The following is a 24,183-nucleotide window of genomic DNA, read 5'->3' on the forward strand; positions in this document are numbered from 1 at the left end:
TTAAAGTTACACCACATTATGTTTAGGAATACGTGTTCATTTATTGACCAACCTAAACGGTTTAAAGGCAAGTCGTGGCTAGGTCTGGACTGATTGCATTACTCAAGTACACTAAATTTAATATATTTGGCACATAAGAAAAAAGTCAACCTAGCAATTTCATAAGCGAGAATAACAAAAATAATTATATGGGAGTTGGATTATTTTGTGGACACACGATTTCTCATATTTTCTGCATTTACCATTACTAAAATTGTGGCAAGTTTGGTTCACAAAGGTTTTTGAGGTATGTAAATTAAGCACGTTTAATATGTGTTAAACTGCAGACGCCCTTTTATTCTTCGATGAGCCATTTAAAGTGGCTTTACGGTTGTTCGTGAACGTGAAAATGGTCCAACTTACACTGCTTTTGAGCCTTTGTTTTATCGATACACAGTGTCGCACTCAATCTGATCGGTTCTGACGCCTATAACGAAAAGGTATTGCTAAATTTGTGTTCGAGCCGATCGTTGTCGGCACGAGGTTGTAGTTCAGAATTGGAGCTTATTGAAAGGATGTAATACACGGATGATTACAATTCAATACTAATCGGATGTGCATTATATTCTGCTATATATTTGCTTAATATTCTTAATACAATATACATACTAGCTATATATAGAGTGAGACAGATATTTACCTAAACTATTCAAACCCCGTTCAATATTCCAGCAGCATTTATACCATTTGCTGATAATTTAAACTTGGCTGCAGTTTCTAATTTCCGGCCAAATAAATGAACTTTCGTTATTGGCAACTTTCACTTTTACTCAACTTGCATGTGCAGTGCCACACACACACAAACATGAACACACCAAGCATGTTTTGGCTTTTAAATTTGTAACCGTAGTTGTTGTTGGCCTCAAAATGCGCCATTTTCACTCGCAGCAGACACACAATTTCCAAAGCGTTTTAGGTGCACAGGCACACACACACACACACATACATATACACACAAAGACACCCAGTGCACGCAAGTAGCGGAAATTGTAATTGTGCCACCATAGAAGTGGCCGCCCACCGCAAACTACCTATTATGTTGGCATAATGTGCAGCCAAATGGCTTAGTGCCCAAATGAAAATTGGTAGTTTTGAGGCGTTCGGGTTTAGCCCATAAAAGCCGGCGGCCAACGACCAGAAAAGAAGTAAGGCAGTCAACAGTGGTTCGGTGGTAAGCAGACGAAACATAAAATTTATGCACTGTTTATGCGTTTTTCAATGAGTTTGTATATGTGCGCTGCCATTTCCATGTTCCACATCGTATTTAACGCGGCAAAGAGGGAGGGGCATGCCCTACGCGCCAGTATGCATAAGCGTGAGCGCCACGAATGCCGCGACTGGGTAGTTGAAGTGTGGTAATTTTGCTCATAAACATTTTGTTGTAGACGCCGCTGCGATTTGCCTTACCACCAATACCATTGTTGTTATTATTATGAAGGTAGTTTGCATGCGCACACATACATACATACAAATGCCATTCCGTATATGTGAATTTGCACACGCTCGCGTTAACGACACTATTGAGAGCAATTCCCGTTATAGTAGTCGTCGCCGCATGGAAATGCGCAAAAAAGAATTGAAAAGTGCGTGTCTACAACAGCTCCACATACACACATACATATAGAGGAACAGAACTTTGCTCAGTGAGCGCAACTTTTCCTTTTGATATCCGTTCACAACCTTCAAAGTTCCGTTATATGTTGAATGTATGTGCGTTTTACCGTTATTATGTGCGATGTTTGGGGAATTTCTTGAACAGAAATTGAAATTGAAATTGTCGCGGAAATAAAAATTTGCATATTTTAAGTAGCATTGATTTTCGCGCGTGACTTTCCGCACGCTTAACGCGCCGGCGATTGGCTGTCAACAGGGGAGTTCTAACTTTGGCTCACCGACAATTTCGCGCCAACGAGCATGTAATTATTTTTCAATGTGTAGCAATGCCGGGGCCCTCAACAGGGCGGCGGAGACATAAGGTTGTCATTTAAATTATTTCATAGAGTTGTGAACATTGTGGGAACACTTTTGAGAGCAGCGAAGCATTTAACAAGCAAATTATAATGCGACACGGAAGGATGCAAGTCTTTTTTGGATATTTGTAGATATTAATTTTTCTTTTTGAGAGTAAAATAGATACGTTATCTGGAAAGGTAAATTGTTTTAAAAGACCCCGTTGGCTCAGCGCTCTAGTATCGACTGAGACTATAGCTCAAATGAAGCGAAAAGTTTTTGTAGTACACATGCAGGAGCTAAACAAGCCCTTGATTTGGAAACGCCTTTCATGCAAATCAGCGAATCGGAGGCGCATGTAGAAACATCCAGTTCCCGATTCAGGGGCACCCCTCATGTATGTGCGGACATTATTTAGAGAAAACTGGTTCACGAAATGTGTTAAAATTTTGAGGATATATTTAAATGTACATAATTAATAAATACATGCAAAAACTAAAAAAAAAACATGTACTTTTAGCGAGTTTTTTGGTATTTCTCAAGTTACTTAGAAAGAAAATAACAATTTTCATCTGGATTAAAAACAGAAATGAAAAAAGATTATGAATCTGTGAATTGCGATTGCTAACGAAAAAATCTCGTTTAAAACAAGTAAAGAAGGCCAAGATGTAGTGTAAGCGAACATTTCATACTCTTGCAACTTCCAAGGATCAAAGCCGGTGAAGTACCTTCAGGTTTATGCTAAACTGTATTATATTAATAAATGTTGCCAAAAGGCTCAACTTTATTGTTCGACAAAATGATGAATGAATTAAAATCAAATTTGGTATCATATTAACTTATTTTGAAGATCATAGACTCATTTAGTTTTATTACTATATATTTTCCCGTAAGCGAAAATTATACTAAAATCATTGGGGGCATAGAAATGTTAGGGCTGATTGCATTCATTTTTGTCATTGCTCACATTGAGCACTTATTTTTAAGCAATTTTATAAATATATAAATATAAACCATATATATGGAGTAAAGGCAATACAGTTTTTTTTTATCCATTTTAGGCACAAAGAAATACTGTTATTAGGAAAACACGCTGTCTCTATTTGTTAAAATAACTGGCATATTGGCCGATATATATGGTATAAAGACAATTGTATGTTCGAAAATATTTATATTAGTTATATGGAGACTAAAGGACCTATTGATACGATTTAAACCATTTTTGACACAAAGGTACATTATTATCAAAGAAAAATGGAAAAAGAGAAATAGATCTTCCGGACGGGAAGTAGTCTACAAATTTAGAGACAACTCTTATTTGCGATGGTAAAACTAAAAAACTTAGGAAATATTTTATGTGTCTACGTCATCATGCTAGACCAGGACATATGTATATTCATTCTCAGCTTAGCAACACAGCAAAACCTTCGTAAATTATTTGTGGATCAAAGACATAATATATGTATTTTATAGTATTGCAACCTATTGCTACAGAGTATAATAGTTTTGTTTACCTAACGGTTGCTTGTATCACCTAAAAATAATAGAGATAGATATAGGGTTATATATATATAAGCCGCAAATTAAGATCCAAAACTGTAATTTGGTGCAAGTGATCGAGGTAGCCAGGGAAAACTGTGGACTAAAAATTCTTTAAAACTGGGCGTCGCTCCGCCCCTAAAATGGTTAAATGTACATATCTTCCAAACCGCGTAAAATATATCAACCTAAATTTCTGGTAATAAGTCATTTTATCTCTTCAAAATCTATAAAAGTGGGTAAAATCGGATAATAACCACGCCCACTCCCCATATAACTCACTGAATAAATGAGCCAGAAACATTAAATTTCATAACCAGGATGGTAGAGAAGGGCCTTTCAGGATCTCGTGTGAAAATTGGACAAGGGGCGTGGCACCGCCCACCTTTAGTTGAAATCCTATATCTCAGGAACTACTCGACCGATTGCAACCAAATTTGGTGTATGAGGTTACCCAAACATTCTTATTAGACACTGCAAAAAATCCTATTTAATTTTCATATTTGAGCGCTTTTTTGTCTCGGCAGAGTATCTGAACTTTATTAACTTCATAGCCCTTGCAGAAGAATTAAATATTTACGATTGATAACGTCAAATTAGTCAAAATTAGGATCAGCTATAATTTTACCATCAATATAATTATGCCATGCAAAATAACATCCACAATCACTTGTACTTACCACTGTTCTCTATATTTTTCACGCTACTCTCTATATGAACGTTGTGTATATTTAAGTTATGCACCAAATGGAGGGTCCAATAAGTTTTAAACAAATTTTCATTTTTCATAAGAAACACTCCCGGATTAAAAAAACGCCTTTAATAATTTTCAAATATATAACTATTTCAAAGAGTTGGCAACCTTGCTAAATGATATTGGTATTTTTAATAAAAAGTTAAGGAGGCCACATAAGGGAATCAGCCAAAATTTGGAAAAAGAACTTGGCGCCGTACACTAATAGACGAAATTCTATAAGTCAGTAACAGTTCGGTCCATTTAATTCAAATTTAGTGCGTATCGCTATTAAAAATATTTATCTACAGTCTAAAAATAACCAAAATCGAACTGCAACCGTTTTAGATTCCATCAGATTATTTACTTTATTATAATAAAGTTATAGGAATAAAACTTGGCACAAATAGTATATTCAAGGTGTATCTATCATCTAGTGGTCGAAATCGGACTATAGTTTTTCAAAACCAAAACAACTAATGAGACAAAATGTTTTGGATTTCAAGTTTTTACCATATATATAGGTCGATGTGTTTTATGAAGTTAAGCGTACGTGTTTTCTTGATAACAATGTAGCGTCAAAAATTTTAAAAAATATTAACATCGGTCCGCACCATGATCTAGCCCCCCTATACTCAATTTTAAAACTTTCTTCACTGTTTCTATTCTATTCACCTTACCACCTTCGGAAACAACTTTGATTTTTGCATATTGCGAGAGCATAAAATGTTCGAGTACATTCGAACTTTGACCTTCTTTATTTTTTATACACAAGCATCATCTCAGACTACTCATAAGCTTTATATTTATATATTTCCCTAATTTCACATCTATGTCGCTTCCAAACAAACCTTTTTTTTGCTGCACAGTGTGGTGAAATTCAACTCAGTCTCAGAGAGACGCTAGTAAATAGTAATTTAGTCACATAAATGAATTTATCCATCACAACTGTAGTATATCTACCGCTTAATCAGCATAACGTCACGTATTATCGCTGTTTAATCATAACAAGTGGTATCTTTCACTATGTAACTGTTTATTTATCTTATCAGTTATCAGTGAATGTAAAAGTACCAACAACCACACGGCACCACATAAACTCTAACATATTTTCATTTAGCCCATAAAATACAAGTTGAGCACAACAAATTCTTATCACCGGCAATTAGCGGAGTGCAAAATATAAATATTAATAGTAAAATATACTATAGCTTTATTAGTGTAATATTGCGGTATTCGCCGAAGCGTCGGTGCACAAGGCGAAATGAGCCAGCTCAACAAATAAGCTTAAAAGGGCTCGCCTGATAAACAAATTGTGCCAAATGTGACAGTAAAGTGCAAAAACGTACAATGCTTAAGTTGGGTGGAGAATGCAGAAATATTGCGCACTGCACGCTCGCAAGAGGCGTTACTCACATAAGTGCTAGTGCTTACATTCGTTTTTATATGTTTACACGCGACGCATTTGTATATGCAATGCTTATAAAGTCGATCGTTTGTAATTGGAAGTATAGTTTGAGAAAGTGAATCATAAAGACAGCTTCGGACAAATAAATTTTTAAAAAGAATTTACTGAATATTTTACTGTATAAAAATGGGTTGTCCAGCGTGTTCTAAAGGTATGTGAACGGAACAAAAGTAAATACGTAATATTAGAGTAGTTTATTTTAGAATCTTGTGTATATATAATATAGAAATTACAAAGGCACAAAAATCAAAAAGACTTACTAAAGTTGTATTTTCAATATTATTGTACAATTTTACTGCGCAATATTTTTCAATGCTTTATTTTAAGTAAATAAAAGAAAACCACGATTACCAAATATTTTAAATAAATTGATCAATATTATTGGATATTAAACTATAATATTTAAGCTGCTATTTTTATATAACATTTGGAAAGTCTAAATTTGGCTTACATAAGCTTGAAATTATATTATATATTTATGGATAAATATTATTGAAGATTTAATCTTTCTTCATTGTAAGATTTAGCAAAAGAGAGATTAGGCAAATTTTAGCGCTTTGTACTTGTAGGCTTATTGGATGACGGCAAATATAAATAAAAATCTAATTTTTCTATCTTTTATTCACCAGATTGCAAATGCACTGCAGCTAAGTGCGGAGATGGCTGTCCCTGCGATCAGCAATGCAAATGCAATTGCAAGAGCGGTGCCAAGGACAATTGCTGCAAGAAATAAATTCGATGGAGTTGCGAACTTTAAAAATAAATGTCAACTAGTAATGGAAAATTGAATAATTGACCTTCAGACTGGAGATGAATAAAACAAAAACAACAACATTGTAAAGTTTATAGTTTTCTTAGTACACTTAAAAAAAACATATGCCAAATTCAAATTATATTCATAGCTATAACCGGCTACGTAACCCCAAAAGGAAGTGAAGAAATTTCCGCTTCTCGAAATAGAGAGCAGCGAGCATATTGAAAGAATCAGATACAGACTTCAAGTGAATATGCGCTTTTGCAAATTTATTTACAAGTGCATGCTTATGCGCTTTGACAATTTATAGACCTGTAAATTTATTTAGATTGCTTTGCTGTAAACACACCCAATGTCACTACAATGCAAAGCGCCACAAATGCAGTTGATGTGATAGACGCACTCACTACAAGTATATGCAGCTCTGTGGAGATGAGCTGATGCAGTTGTCGAGAGCGTCTTTGTCGCCAGTGCTGATGACAGAATTTCTTACAAACACACACGCATGCCTGTTTGCCACTACTGTGCCTCGCCAGCATGCCTGGGCATAATAAAAATTGTCCATTGATTTATTTACGAGCTCAACGCCTGCGAAGTGTCCTTTGCAAGCAAGCTTTTGCAACGCTTTTATTTATTCATTTTAATATTTTCTTCTTCGCTTCGTAAGCTTTAGATCGCCTGCGAACGGCAGCTCAACAGTCGGCATATGTGTCTTTAAATAAAGTGCTTGCGTTCCCTTACACTCGCTGCAAGCTGTCGTTGAAAGTCTGCTGCTTCTGTATATTCATTTGTCCTCCTTTTCTGTCGCAGTCGTTCCTGCCTCTGTTTGCGCCATTTATGTTACTATCTTTCGGTTGTTTGGCCTTTGCCGTTATTCCATTACCACTTGCTGTGTCCCATACACTCAAGCATGCATTTGCTTACAATCAAGCCGCATCACTTTGTATCTTCCTTCTGCATCATTCACTTACCATTAGCCTCTGTTTGTCCCTATAACCCCACACAGCGCCATCTGCTGTTTGTACTCAATCTAAAGCATTTGGTGCCTGTCAACTTCTTTTTCCTTTCGCTTTAGAGTTTTAAATGAAAATTTCATTTGAATATTTATGAAGGCTTATAGTGGCAGGATGCAGCAACCCTTTTCTCTAAGCAGTTCGGGCATTGCAAAGGACATCAAGTGGTTTGCAAATTGAAAAAGTGCGGTCAAAGTGTGTTATTCTTGAAATGACTTAAGAAAATGTGGTTGTAGAAAATTGAATATAAGAATTACAATAATATTTACGGTCAAACAATATATGCTAAATATAAAGCAACAAACTCTAGTAAGCTGCATTTTAAAAATAAATGTCTCAAAAATATGTTAATATCGTAATCCAAAAACTTAGATTAACAAAACTTAATGAATGCTTAAATTCGGGTCAAAGTCGTGACACGACTACAATCACGCAGAAAAGCGAAAACCTTTAAATTGGGTATAAGGATGGGACATATTCCATTCACATTTGTCACTTGATTATAAGAAATTCAAATGATTTTAATTACAATAAAATGGCACACATATTAACCGATGTATTCGACATAAAAAGAACCAACTATTTCCCTTTTTGCCGTCTGGCTTGCGTTTTTGCCCTTATCGAAAAAAAAACTGTAAAATATAGCTATTTTCTTTTTGCTAGTGTCCATCTTTGACGCACGCTCAAACAAAACTGAATGAACCAATCACGAAACTCTCAGAAAAGCTTTTTTAGTACGAAATGTCATCTTTCTAACGCCATCCAGCCGAACTCAATCGGACTTATACAACGCGAGACACAGATAAATAACGCCATCTATTGGATAAAGAATGGATTTCTTTTTACTACACCTGATATTTACAGGGGCCTAGGAAAAAAACTAACCTAATTTTTGTACCAGGCTGTCAGGCTTGGGGCTTAAAAATGTATGGTCCGATTTCGATCACTATTAGCATAAAGATGTGAAGATGTGATTTTACTATGTAGAAACTTGGTTCTAATTGTGTATGGCTAATTTATGTAATGCTTATGACGTTTGCTTTCTTAGAATATAATATCTCTAACCTAGACCTGCTTGAAAAAGATAAAAAATATGGATACAAAATTAAGTTTCTTTAAATAAAGTTATAATATAAGTTTCTTTAGCGATATAATTTTTTTAACGTAGATGATTCAGTTTCTTGTAATGATTAATGAACGTAAGAAGAACAGGGCATAGTTCAGAAAAAACTTTAGTGTGCGCCTAGTCTTAGGCTTTTTGAGTTGATCGAATAGACGTCAAATACCTACAATGAACGTACTCAGATAAGGATGTACCTAGAAAGCATACGGCAATTCTAAGTCGATAGACATATATGTATATTTGAAAGTAGTGGCTTATAGATAGAAAAATAATGGTGGTATAAATTTTTTGGGTTATTAAGGCTCAATGCCTTATTTGGATCCAGTTTAAATATTCTTCTAGGAAGTACGCGCAATAGATGAGGTGACTATAAGATCATATTTTAAGAGAATATCCATATTTCATCGGTATTTTGTATAAAGTACTACGAAATACTAGAAACACCTTAAAGTCCTTAATTCTAAATCAAGTGAAAAAATTTACCTATTATTTCAGGATACATTTTAAAAAAAATTTACTTTCCACTTTTCAAAATCCTGTTTATTATAAATCTTTAAATTCTATCCAGCTTTTTTCAGGAGAAACAAACACAATAAAAGCCTAAAAGCTTCGAAATTCGTAGAACAATGGTGTGGGGACAATGCAACAGAAATGTGAACAGCAAGTAATTTTCATTGTCACGTGGCAGTAATTACCGGTGTAGATGGCACACATCCAAAGTGACTAGCCTCCGCGCACACGGACATATGCACCCATGCAAACAAAGCAAAAGCGCACAAATGCAAAATGTGAAACATGGAAAAACAGAGGCACAGCGTGAGTGCGCCAAATGCGCCCCGATGCCCGCCCAGGTAGATTTTGCACTGTCAATGAACAGTTATACATGTTGTACATACATATACAAGTACAATGGTGCGGAGCTGATCGGATCGGTTGACTATGCTGTCGCACACAATTTCAGTTCATTGATTTTTAACGCGTCGCCATTATTCACGCAAAGTACCTTGCATAGTTATAGTGACGGTAAAGATGTTTTAAATTAGAAATAATATTTTGACATAAAATCAAATTAAAATTTACAAAAATATCACCAAATTTTTAGACAAAGCTGCCGGAAAAGTGAACATTAACTGGAAAACATTGTTAAGATCCTCATTTAAAAAATATGTGAACAGGATCCGCCTTAACACTGAAACATATAAATGAATATAAAGCTTGTAGAACACATCAAATATATTTTGGACCGCAAAATTTGTTTCTTGTTTATTTTTGTAACTTGGTAAATGGCTGATATCTCGCTAAACAAATATTTTTCTACTCTGAACAGGGTATATTGAGTTTGCCGCGAAGTTTTTTAAACACAGAAGGAAACGTCGGAGATCCTATAAGATGTATATATAAATTATCATCGTGACAAGTTGAGTCGATTTAGTCATGTCCGTCTGTCTGTCTGTATATACGCGAACTTATCCCTAAATTTTTGAGACATCGATTTGAAATTTTATACACGTCCTTTTCTCCCCAAAAAGCTGCTCATTTTTCATAACAATATCAGCATATAGCTGCCATACAAACTGGTCGAAGCAAATCAGGCCCTCGTATAGATCAGATATAGCATATAGCCGCCATACAAACTTCACAATTTCTTAAAAGGTAATATGGAGTTAGGACAATTTCTGGCTGTGTCTTATACTATTTAATAACTAGAAGAAAAATGATTTTGAATATTGCAAAAATTATTTTAAATACTTCATGATTTTTAGATATTCAAAATAGCTCTCACACAATATTTGAATTACAATATTGCAGAAATGATATCACTGTTTTCTGATAAGGGAGTTTAGTACATAATTTTTTAATAATAACCCAAAGATTACCCTTCTCCCGCCAAACCGACGCGAGGGGCGCAATCCGCATACGTGTGGAATTAACCGAGTCAGAAAAGGCAAGAGAGTTTTTTAAGTGTTGAGATCTAAAACTGCTCAGCTACAGAAACAAAAATTTCAACAGCTAAGATCTAAAGTTACAATATAATAAATTGTTACATTTTCATTTATTAAGAGAAAACAATAAAGTCTTTTTAATTTTGAAAAGTGAGTCAGATAAGTCAAATGTGCTGGAATGCGAATTAAAATCATGACATATACGGCGGAATGGCTCGTTTAGTTTGATTTGATTTTCACATCACACGGAACAATTGTATATCTAACTCAAATACAATATAACATAATAAAATATATAATAAAACTCATTGTAATATAGAAATTATATCAACAATATTTTTGAATGAAATTTGTCAACTAGGTGGCAACCCTTCTCAAATATATATCCGACTAAAAATTTTCGTTCGAACTCGTACCGTAATCTTTTGCTGATAATATATTTACTTATTTAACATTTTTTTAAAACAAACCACCTTTCAAGTTCAACTGCAAATCTTCACAAATCTCTGTTTCACATGAGAAGTGAGTATGATGTACTTTTTGCATCCCTCTATTACTTTGATTAGTTAAATATTTTCTTTTACTCATTAAGGGGCACACGCAATGTGAAATTAAAGAAAAACACAATTTGCACAAATCATTAAAGATAACATACTAAAATGTTTAATCGGTATCTCAAATAGTTTTTAAGTTACAGTTTTCTTAAGTGTAGCCACTCAGTTCAATCAACTCGCATCAGTTTAACTTTAAACAGATTTTTCTCCTCAAAACTAAATCACGGTCATTGTACGGACAATATCTTCTAGCAGAGATTTTTTTTTCGTTTCATACACGAAGAAGGCCGGAATCACTGCAGTGGTGGAGGACCGTCTAAGATTGCGTGTTACTATGTTTTCATCAACAATTTTACTGTGTATTCCTAAGTTCCCAAAAATTGCCTTTTTTTAGGCTGTCACACTTGCTGTTTCCTATAAATTATGTATATTATATATAATATTATATAAATTATTATATGTTTTTTTTAGTTCATAAGCGACTATAAACCGCTTTTTATATACATATGTACATTTTTCTTAATCCTAATCCTAATTATATGGACGAAACTGCAGATTTTAAACCGCTTTTTATATAACAATACCAACGCACATATGAAGGCATTCGATGACGCATATAACTGTGTGTGTAATGCGCGCTAATGCAAATGCGCACGCCGCCAGTATGTAGCATACAACAACATCAACACTTATGGACCATCACGGTTGTTGCTATTTCGGTTGTTGTTATATCATGAAAGTGTGACATAGCTGATTTGTTGTTTTACAAATCTCTATAGGCATATAGAGCACACAAAAGCATACATATGTACATATATGCATAAGTGCTGTGTTGCATGCAACGAGCAGTGAGTTTGTTTACTGGTAACGCCAGCAAGTCGAACTGTCATTATAAAATGTGCTCTTCATCCTTCGACAGACGCTTAACAATCTAGTTCTTTTTGTTGCTGAATGCAATCGTTTGTTGTTGTTGTTATTGTTTGGTTTTTGCTATTGTTGTAATTGCTTTTGTTACCACCTTAACATTTTCAGATAATAATTGTATAGATGCTGCCTGTGCGCACTTGCGCTTACATGCACATAGCTACGCTGTCAACGCTGGCGGAAGCCGCAGGAAGGCGGACATCCGTTCGACAGCGGGTGGCAATGATACAATAGCAACAACAATAACACCAACAACAACTGCAGCAACAATTACCAACAAAGTTTTTATCGCAATCATGCAGTCGCACAACAACCTCCTTAACTGCCCCTGCTTCCCAACACCAAACGCCGCCACAGTCACCAACTACACCACAAAGCTGCCGATATTCAAATTGTGGCCAGCTAGCCGCGCAGAAGCTTATGTCTGTGTGTTTGCATGCATGTATGTACGTACATATATGGGTGTGTATAGTGGGTATATTGTGTTGAGGTGAAAGGACTTCACTTTCGCGCCACAATCGAATTGCGGTTACCAATGCCCGCATTTGCGCATAATACGCACAATTGCACGCGCATACAACAATACATAACATTTTGTTGTTGTCTGTGAGTTGGTTCGCGCCGTGGCAGTACGTTAAGTGACAAAATTGTTATTTTCACTTGCGGCCAATAGCGGATATATGAATATTTACTCGCACAAATGTCACATAAAAAAATAAGCACACACCTTTATGCATACGAGTTCGGTCCGATAGGTGGCTTAATAGGCTACTTGCAAAATAACATAGTGAGAACAAAAAGCGCTTAGACGCTGTATAAGGTGACATTAAAAATGGTAAGTCACACCCAGGTGCCCCGAAAATAGAGACCACATAAGATATCGTGGTGAAAGTCTACGATCTCGTATTGGCAGACTGCCGATTGAAGGTGCAAGAGATAGCTGAGATAGTAGGAATCTCAAAGAAATGCCTGGATTATACCATGTATGAAATATTGGGCCTGAGAAAGCTCGGCGCGAAGGTTGCCAGCTTAGTTCACTCCGAACGCAACCTAGAGATCACTTCACAGCAGTATTTAACGCTCTGAAGGCGCACTTCTAAATATCTTATGCATCGATTCTTGACGACCGTCGACAAAACCTGTACCCATTGCTGCACACCAGAGACCAAAGAACAGTGGAAGAAAAATCGTCTCCGTTTACTGGGATTCGTAAGTTGTCATCGACATCTAGAATGACAATACAGTCACGGGACTCTACTATCCTGGTTTTTGAGCCAATTCGATAGCAAATTTCAGAAAAATGCCTCCATGACTACAATCGAATTGAGGTCGAATTTAGTCCATCAAAATCCCATGCTTGAAAAAATCCCTTACCAGGAAATAGTTTAATGGCAATTAAGGAGCTACCACAGCCTACTTTGCAAACTTTCAGAAAACGAATTTTTCAGACGACTTAGAGCTCCGCTGAGTAAATTGTAACAAGCTAAAAAGAAAAATAAATCGCCTTTATTCTAAGATTTTTATTTTTCATTTGTAGGCTAAACACTTATCGGCCGATCCTCGTACATATGCAAGCATACCAGCAAATATTTTAAAATGAATATATATATATGCACGTGAAAAAATTTTGATTTAATGCATTTTTGATTATACATTACCGGCTGTGGTGTGAGTAGACCTCGAGCATTGCGCTCCAGACAGGAAACACATTTTTCCGAGTGGAATATTTATTTAAAATAAATAAGCGTGAAATTTAACAAATTTCAATTGCTGGAATTCACATGCGAGTCGAGAAAATTTTGAACATTTAAACACAGCTTTAAAGTGTGCACTTAGTTCTTTGATATTTCTCTTCGCACTCACTTAACATTTCGAGCTATGCGTCATTCTTTTGTGTCGTTCATTTTCTTTATTTTCCTTTTATTTCGTACGAAGTGTCACTGACAAGCGAGTTTCTGCATTTGATGGATGATTGAATGGATGAATGAGTAAACTTTTTAACCTTCAATAATGTTACCGAAATAATACAAAGTCATTTGGCAGTGGCCTTGTATGCCGCAGAGCGCTCGGTGGGGTGTATTGATTATCCGTTTGCAGTGAATTAAATAATATACATAAATTGCCAGTTAGTTATAAACCGTGTGCAAATTTAAGTTGACTTAAATACTCATTAAATAACAAGGAATCTAATATTTTTGCAACAAATAATAAAATCTGAACTTTTACTTAAACTTAAAGTTGATCTTAGTTAAAAAGAAAAATTTTAATCGAAATCGTTATTTTTGTACCAAAACTGCAATTATATCTCTAGCTTAACTATGAGGGAATATTGGTAGCTAAAACCAGTTTAATTATTTTTAAAAATACTCTACTCACTCTCCCATTCATTTGAACTATTTTCGAAGCACTTTTACCAATCTGATAGATATATTTGCTCTATTTTCGATTTCGAAATGCTCGTTATATTTAAAAGTAGTTTTTGATAAGAGGCTAAAGAGAAAACTTTACGGATTAAAATCGAGATTTTAAGATGGACATTCGTACAACTTTGTGTTTTGGTTGGCCAAAAATCCGTTAATTAGTGTTGCGGTGTAAAGACTAAACTAGTCTAAATGGCGCAGAAATACTAAGTAAAACGTGTGCTTTTGATTAGATTTAAATTATGTAGAATTACCTGGTTCCAAAATTGTATATTAAATTACTACGGACGAAACTTGGTTGTACCAAAGTGATCGTTCTAAGGAGATTGTCAAACTATATATCTATTACGTATCTTATACGATCGAGGAACAATATATCGTAGCACTTCGTGAATTTTTCTTAAATAATCAAGCAGCCTCAAAGAAATTACTTATACCACATCTGTAGCTGATTGGATTGTATTGCCATCGCTTTATTACTCTCACTAGTCTTGTGATATTCCGGCAGATCTTATCAGCTACTTACCCTTCTTCGAGAGTATATTATAGTGTCGCATAGAAGATATTAACCGAATTGTGATCAAAATCGACTAAAATGACCTTAGAAATCAAATCCTCTTCCAATATCTGAAAATTGGTTCCAGATTAAAGGAACTACTATCCCAATACAGCTCTAAATAATTTCGAAGAACCGATAAAGTTTGAAAAATTATAAAAAACCGAAAATAATTTTCAAATAACAAAAAAACAAATTCAAAAGGAATAAAAGCATTTATAAAGGAAAAAAAAGAAAAAAGGCTTGCTGTTTTAACCACTTGAATCATGTTATGTGGCATATTGAAACATTTGTGTTGTATTTTATTCAAAAGCTACCAAAAGATATGGACAATTGACTAGTGCAGAAGCTATTGAAAATGATAAAAAAGAAAAAAATACATAGTAGGTTGAAACGCATCGAAAACAAAAGATAAAAAATAAACGGGTGATTTGCGGTCTGGAATAGTAGGTGGTTGAATTATTTAGGGTTGAAACCTGGTTATAACAGGCAATGTTGTAGGTAGACCTATAACTTTTTTTAAGTATATATACTTTTCAACATAACTTCAAAATTTAAGCGAAATATTCCAATAACCAAGTTTTTTGGATTTCTATGTTTATTTTGTACAAATAGTTTTTCTGTCACGAAATTTTGTGTAAACTTACCTCTTTATGTCCCAAGCACAGTGTATTTTTATACTCTTCCAATATATGGCTAGAGAGTATAATAGTTTTTTTCGCCTAATGGTTGTTTGTATCACCTAAAAATAGTCGAGTTCGATATAGGGTTCTATATAATAATATAAATGATCAGTATGACGCGACGAGTTAAAATCCGAGTGACTGTCTCTTTGTCCGTTCGTACGTACGTAAAAGCGATAATTAGAGTAAAATTGAGATATCTTAATGAAATTTGGTACATGTGTTCCTTGGTAAAAAAAGTGAGGACCAGTTCGTAGATGAACCACTGCCACGCTCACAAAATGCTATTAAGCGAAAACTTATAAAGTGCCATAACTAAGCATTTAATTAGGATACAAAACTGTAATTTGGCAAAGGGGATCGTACTAGCAAGAGGCTCCTGTTGGCTAAAAATTTTTAAAAAATGGGCGTGGCCCCACCGTCTTTAAACGTTTCATGCATGTATATCCTACTTAGGACATAATAACCAAATTCGCTGTCGACAAATTCCTTACGGGTGCTTAAGCTGTAAAAATGGATGAAATCGATCGTTTTTTTAAAAACTACTAAAAGCGTGATTAATCAAGAGACTTTTAATTTTACACCCGAGATGATACAAGACGGCTTTCAAGGAGCAGGTGTCAAAATAAGACAATGGGACCTACTATACCGATAACGACCAATATTATGTTTTTGTATGTAATCTTATCTTGACATTCTTATATTCCAGTGCGATAAGCAAAATCGGACCAGAACCACGCCTACTTCCCATATAATACGATTTTAAATACCATCTGATTCTATACTTTCCAGTTTGCAAATTAAGCACGAGTGAATGTTTTGATTGTTGAGTTCAATGTTCCTATAGCGAACGTTTTATCAAAAACATCGGTTAATCTGTGAGATATATTATTGAAATCCGGAGCGAATCTTTTACTAATAACAGTACTACAAAGATTTTCGAACTTCCGATTAACTTTATACTGCATATATCGGCCAATATGTGAGTTATCTTAGTGAAAAGCGAGCGTGTTTTACTAATAAAAATGTTTGTTTGTGCCTAAAATAGATAAAATCGGGTTAAAACTTGAACTAGTCCCTATATAACTAATATCACGATTTTCGAACATCCGGCTGACTTTATTCGATATACCATTTATTCAGTTGGGTCCATTAAACCCTTAGACCCCATGCACCTAATATACAAATTTCAAACGTCCGGGTGGCCTTATACCATATATACGAATTATACCTACTCCAATATACCGCGTGCTCGTTTTTCTAACAAGTCTTTAACGAATATATCGTTCAGTGTGCGAATTATATATATAAAATTGCTTGAAAATAAGTTCTTAAGCATACTTGAAAAGTGTCCAAATTAATGGAATCAGCTCGTCCTTTTCTCGGGCCCCAATATGGCATATACAATAATTTACGACTTTCCACCTGACTTGAAACCATACAGATCGGTCAAAATGTGTGAAATTTTAATAAAGTTAAATGAACAAGTTTCCTTGAAAATATCTGGTTTACCACTGAATATGAATGGAACTGGTCTAGATCTTGGTTTAAACCACATATCCTTAATATAATGAATTTCTATCCTTTCGTTGACTTTTGTCACTTCAACCCATATATTAAATTTAGCCTCTTCGCTTGAGTTTATAACTATATATTATATATGGTACATGACCTTCAATATTAGTTAATAAGATACTAAATTTGATTGTTATCCATTCATAATTTCGTCGAAAAATGTCTTTCATCCTTGTCAGTTGCAAGAGTAAAAAATGTTCGGTTAGCACTTCCTTACTTGTTTTTACTTAAATTATTTTCTAAAATCGAGTGGTTTCAAATTATGTCATTTATACATTAAAATTCGAAAATCTCGCTTAAATGTGGCAACAGTCTTTAATTGAACTTTAGAAAGCTCATTCAATGAAAATTTTTGCAAAATTTACAATCTCCTTGACGACTTGACAGAAGCCCACTTATGGCCTATTACATTAGCAATTCGTATTACCGCAATACGCATTTTAGAAACCTAAAATAACTGCTTATTTATGAGAATTGCCATATAAAACACACCACAAGGGGTCACAATGTAATACAACCAAAGTGTACCTAGCCCTCTTCCCCGACAAATGCCAACGCACTAAGGAGAGGTCACAATTAGAAATTAAAGGTTAAAATTACCAACTACAAGACCATAAACTTATTAAAATACACACATGAGTAAAGCAATTGCACACAACCACACAAACACGGTACTATCTATATATGAAAGGCAAAAGTTGATTACCGAAGAAGATGAGCCAACGATTGTGGAGAGCGAGTGCATATGAAATAGCCATAGATGAAGCAAACCGGAAAGAGGAAATTTCTTAGTACTCATGTTAGTGTAGGTATTCGTATATGCCGTTAATATTCGTGTATGTTCGCTTATGCGCTTACGGTGTAACACGAAAATGGCTGGTATGTGGGCGGTCGATTCGAATATGTTGCTAGTTTGCTAGACTACTCGAATATTTGCTAGCGGGTATTTGGTATAGGTATGTGTTGTGCATGTTGTTGCTTGTGTGATATGCAAGTGGCATACGAAATGAGCCCACAAGGTGTCGTAAAGCAATCAACAAACGAGCCAAAGATTGCCATTGCGGTTACATTTCGCATATATAATTATGGGTTAAGGCGCTCTCAAGTTGACTAGATAATGGTACCGTGCACGCCCATTTCGTGCTTGAGTATAACTACACACTTGCAACACGCACACATGGTAATTATGTTTATAGATATGTATGAGCAACACATAAAATAGAAATTAACGAATGAAAGTAGTTCGAGCTCGAGTCAATTTCGACAACTTTCGGCATCAAATAGGCGAAAAAATCGTTTGACCAGGCTAAAAGTGGAAACGAAACATGCACCGAAATGGTAATTAAGTGCTAAATAAACAACAACAATTATACGAGTGAGTAAAAAAAATCGACAAAAAAAAGTAATAATGCCAGAGAATGTCATTCAAAGCTAAGCACACTGTGCTATCTGCCACACATGCTTAACAGCTATAGGTGGATACATGGTGCCATCACCGCTTCTTTGCTCTTACGTTACATCTAAGCTATCTTTAGCTGCGCCAGACTTTTTTTCCACGGCAAACAAGCATTTTACTCATCTTTACTACTTGCCACACTGGTACATATGAGTATATATCGCCCATATAGCTACTCCAACCGCTTAACAGAACATAATGTTAGACCATGATAAATGAATTGAGGCTGCTTAATTACTCCCCAAACTGTCGTATAGGCATTTTCAATGTTATGTGCAACTGGACCGCACTCAACCGTTGCAAAGTGAATCGAAGTCTGTCGAGCTACGAACTTTTGTACACATATGTAGCAAGATAATACGTTCATTTACTTACATACATATCTGCATATAATATGTTACATAACTACTTCTGCTTGTAGTGGTCTACAACATGCCAAAAAGCAGCTACACGGACCGGTCTCTTGTGACTTCGCATTGTCCCGTTGCACCTTAATATTGGTTGCCCATTACCGACTTTGGCATAACCAAATGGTTTTCACTAGCATTTCTTGTATCGGTCAGTTAAGTCTGTGTACCATAGCGTATATAAAGGTATTGACGTGGTATTTACAAGACACTAATAATATATATATGCATACAAAACATGTTTCTAAGTACGAGTATAATTAACGAAATGTACAAGTAAATAAACATGTTTTAAAATACTTAAACACAACTGTTTTAGGAAGTTTTTTTTCTTACATTTGTATATCACATTAACCCAAAAAATCAAAAGAACTGCATTAATTGTACATTTTGATGCGTTAAATATTATTTATATCCATTCAATTTGTAAGATTGACTTATATTTGATTCCGCCCGAACTTAGTGCTTTTTAACGTGATCTATCTTTATGACATATTAAATGTCTATATTGCACATAAAGAATTGGCAACAATGAGAAGTGGTCCCAATTAAGGAACTAATCATTGTTAAAGTTTTGTTCTTGGCCAAATTATTTCAATCGCGATTTCTATTCGATGCTTTTTTCTGCAAAAAATAGCACATTTCGGTAGGAACGACGGGCGCCAATTTTCAACCACAATTCCTTCATTTGTTTTTACGAGAAACGTCTCCTACGATCTCACTACTCACACTAAATACTTTCTCGATAAAGCCGACTCTCCTAAACAACGTTTCAATGATAATAGATAAGTTCGAGACATCAAAAAAGCCAGGACGATTACCATCATCAGGTACTGTACCAAAACTGATCTACTGATCTAGAATGTCTGTGTGCTGACGAAAGTTACCGCTGTACTTGGACTTCTTTGATCATGCTGACGTCGTTGGACCGATAATTCAACTCATTAACGTAACAGAATCTTTCGCTTGAATATCACATCGGATATTTTCATCACCCACATTTCTATTTCATATAATAGCTCGCTAATGATGAGACATTTTTTAAGTGTAAGCTTTGTTTTATGAGAAAGAACATTTTACATTTCTCTTGCTATACTATTGCAACATGTTGCTACAGAATAAAGTAGTTTTGTTCACTTAACGGTTGTTTGTATCACCTAAACCTAATCGGGATAGATATAGAGTTATACGTAAATAAGTGCTTAGGATGACAAGATGAGTTATATTTATAGGAGCCGGTGTCAAAATTGGATGGTGGGCGTGGCACCGCTTCAACCGATTTCAACGAAATTCGAACTATTCTGATTATCCTATGTTGCAGTGCGAAAATGGGAGAAATCGGACTACAACCACGCCTACTTCCCATATCTTAAAATGCCATCTGATTCTTTTACTTTCCTGTATACAAATCAAGCACCAATGAATATAAAGAGAAAACTTTGCACAAATAGTGCCTTTAAGATATGTTCAAGCCCCAGATTTGGAAAATGTGGACCCCAGTGCCTATGGCTTGCTCAGCTCAATACCTCCCTTAGTCCCCCATTTTCAAACTTCCGTTTGACTTTATACCGTATATATCGGTCATTATGCCCATGTCAAAGGGTAATGCAACAAGAGACCTTTATCTACCCCAATATACTGTGTATAGTGATTTCCGACTTCCAGCTAACTTTAAAGTGATCAGGTTGGTCAAAATGTGTGATATTTTAATAAAATTAAACCGAAAACTTTTCTCAAATAATATAAAATTATATTAATGGCTTAGCACTGAGTATGAATGGAGTTGGTCTAGACCTTGATATAAACATAACATCCCTAATATAATGAATACCCTGTTCAGGGTATAATTAACCAACTACTGTAACTTTTAGACAACGCTCGTAAGAAAAATAAAATAAAGATTATTCTAATATTGAACTTTGGTCAGCAGCCTACACTAAATTTTAAACATTTCTTAATTATGTGCGCCGCCGATAGCAAAAGATATTGATTAAGCGGGCTAAACTACCAAAGCAATTCCAATAATTACCAATTGCCACACGAAAAGATAATCCGAGTAATTTCCAAGTAACTTTCCGATTTCCCAAATGCCAATGCAATTTATAGCAGAACCACCTTAAGTTCCTCTCTATCAGCTATTAATACAAACTTTCGTAAAACTTTTTGCGCAGTTGTAAATAAGCTACGTTGGAGCTTCCCCCAAAAATGTAATATTACAGTCGAGCTCATTTAGCGTTCATTTACTTTACTCTGCTTTACAAAAGCCTTTTTTGTGCAGAAACCTTTATCATGGTTCATCATAACCGCATCACTGAGGACGGCGACAAATGTAAACACAAAACAATTTGATTTTCATAAAAAGAGAAGGAGACGTTTAGAGGAATTTATCGTCAGTGAAAGTATGCAAGGGCCCTCTAGCTAGCAAGTGAATGAAGGGAAGGACGATGTAGCAAAAGCGCTGCAAAGGACCTCAGCTGTTTAGTCACATCTTGAGCTTATTAAACTAAAATCCTCGCAGCCTGCAGTTTTAAATTGCGCTACAACAACAAAAACAATTCACTGGAATACAACAAATGGGTGCGCTTTGTAACAGTACAAGGAGATGTTTTGGGGAAATACATACATAGGTATATTTATAAGTATGTTTATGTCGCGTAGGGCGGAATTGTTATAAGCATTGCTGTTAGCTTTTATTAATATAACTTGTAAGAATTATACCCTTCACGCAAGTCGGAAGAAAATAATTGTACGCATACTGTTGTCAAAATATTGAGTTGTTTTGAGCCATTTAAGAAGTATTTCCTAAGCTGGATTCGATTGAACGCCTCAGATTTGACACTTGTCTACTCACTATGTTTGAACTAAAGTATTAAAAACGTCACATAAGTGCTACCTCTTTTCGATTATGCCAGTATTTTGACATATGGAGGCCAGTTGTTTGTTCGATTCGCCACTTTTCACGTTTTAAATTAACTGTTGAACTATTAATCGTGCTTTAATATCAAAAATAAGGTTTAGAGAGTTTTTCAATGTAATTTTGTTTATTATTTTAGTTAAAGATAACTTATTTCCCTTAAATCAAACTGAATGATGGATATGTGGTTAATACGTGGATGCTGTTGGCGCCAAACAATAAACTACATTATTCTATGGGAAGATATGGCAAGGATGATGAGTGTCAATAATTGGTGATATGATTAAAAATCGATAAGACTTGTAAGGTTTAACCTTAGAAATAGGATCCCTGTGTGAATGTCAAAAAATAATTTGGAGATTTTCTTGTTATAAGCTAACTGTCTTTGGCGGAAAAGAAACGAAAATTTTTAGGTATTTAGAAGAAAACTACTTTATCATTTTCTTTTTTAATTTTAAAGGTATATTTATACATATTTTAGGAATAAACAGTACCATTTTTGAAGAAAAAACTAAATATTTGTTGAGTTACACGCGATGTATAACCTCGAAAAAACAATAAGATGATCCACTGCTGCAGTGATTCCGGCCTTCTCCAAAAAAAAGCTCTATCAAATTTGAAAAATGTAGTTTTTAGAAAAAGCCATTAAAGTTGATTTTACTGAGCGGCTACACTTTAGAAGGCTATAACTGTAAATCTATTTGAGATATCGACTTAAAATTTTAGTATATTATTTTTAAAGATCTAACCTATAGAAATCTATGTTTTGGGTTTTTATCATAAACTCTGATTGGTAATGAAACATATAGTATGTAAGAAAATTTATCTTCAGCTTATATTTGTAAAGGGTGTCCCATAATTAACGCAAGATTGGAATTAAATTGAAAACTCAGATTTTAGTATTTCGATTGTAACTTTTTTTTGAATCATAAAGTACAAAGGATAGGGTTATTTATTAAATTACACAGTGGGCAAATGGCCTCCACGGCTTTCCATACACATACCCATTCGTTTGTCGAAATTTTCCATGACTATTCTGCATAAATGGCTGAATTTCATTGATGCAACGTTGGATATCCTCTTTTAAAACACGCGTGGTTATGGGCTTGTTGCAATTGACATTTAAAATAACCCCATAAAAATAAATCTAATCGTGTTAAACCACACGATCTAGGGGATTCAATTAATCTTTTCACAGATGACCAAGTTAAAGCACTATTCCGACCATATTTTGTATTACATTTTCGAACTGCGGCCAAAAAGCTATTTTTATTTTTGAAATATTTTTCATATTGTAAACTGTAAGCTGTCGATTTGTAGAGTTGTCAAGACTTTAGTACATAAATGGCGGCAAATTTATAGCTTGCGTTAATTTTAGAACACACTGTTTATATTTGTATGTGTATGTTTTTCTAAATAAAAGTTAATAAAAACAGATAATAAATTGTTGATTTGTGAAATTCTTCAGTCAATCGAATTGTATGGTAGTTCTCGTTGGATCTATATACCATCTGACTATCGATTTGACCCGATCTAGTCCATTTAGACTGTGAACGTAAGCGCTTCTTTCTGGATTGGAAAAACCTTTTGTGGCATTCGCGTACAATTTTATTACTATTTTTAATTATTGTATATTTAACATTTTTAATATTATATATAATCTATGAAACTTTTGCTATAACACGATGGAGAATATAGAATAAAGCTCGCCAGTCGAGAGCTTTGCGTAGAAGCCGTACGATTATTAAGAAAAACCGTTAACTTCGGTTGCGCCGAAGCTATAATACCCTTCACAAAAACAAAGATCCCTTACAAGAACTTGATTCCGAACGTTCAATTTGTATGGCAGCTATATGATATAGTGATCTGATCTGATCAATTTCTGTGGAGAATAATTTGTTGCCTTAAGCAATAACTCGTGCCTAATTTCGTGAAGATACCTCGTCAAATAAAAAAATGTTCCATGCAAGCACTTTACTCAAGTGGTTCAGTTAATATCGATATCTCAAAAACTGAGGGATTAGTTCGCGTATATACAGACGGACAGACGAACGGACGGACAGACAGACGAACATGGCTAAATCAACTCAGCTCGTCACGGTGATCATTTATATATATACTTTATATGGTCT

General features: G+C 34.8%; 1 protein-coding gene across 2 annotated transcripts; it reads left to right on the forward strand.

Moving 5' to 3' along the window:
* The first annotated feature begins 5,390 nt into the window (after positions 1-5,390).
* On the forward strand, positions 5,391-9,736 carry LOC106622733 (metallothionein-4). Of its 2 annotated transcripts, XR_011394972.1 has the most exons (3): positions 5,391-5,880; positions 6,359-9,642; positions 9,722-9,736. XR_011394972.1 is itself a non-coding variant. In XM_014242001.3 (2 exons), the coding sequence occupies exons 1-2, from the start codon at positions 5,856-5,858 to the stop codon at positions 6,460-6,462; spliced, it is 129 nt and encodes a 42-aa protein (XP_014097476.1). In that variant the 5' UTR covers positions 5,428-5,855; the 3' UTR covers positions 6,463-6,570. The 2 variants fall into 2 exon arrangements, 1 of the variants encoding a protein (XP_014097476.1); XM_014242001.3 differs by lacking the exon at positions 9,722-9,736 and having other exon boundaries at positions 5,428-5,880; positions 6,359-6,570.
* The last annotated feature ends 14,447 nt before the right edge of the window (positions 9,737-24,183 follow it).

Source organism: Bactrocera oleae, chromosome 2 (genome assembly GCF_042242935.1).
Source record: "Bactrocera oleae isolate idBacOlea1 chromosome 2, idBacOlea1, whole genome shotgun sequence".
Taxonomy (NCBI): Eukaryota; Metazoa; Arthropoda; class Insecta; order Diptera; family Tephritidae; genus Bactrocera; species Bactrocera oleae.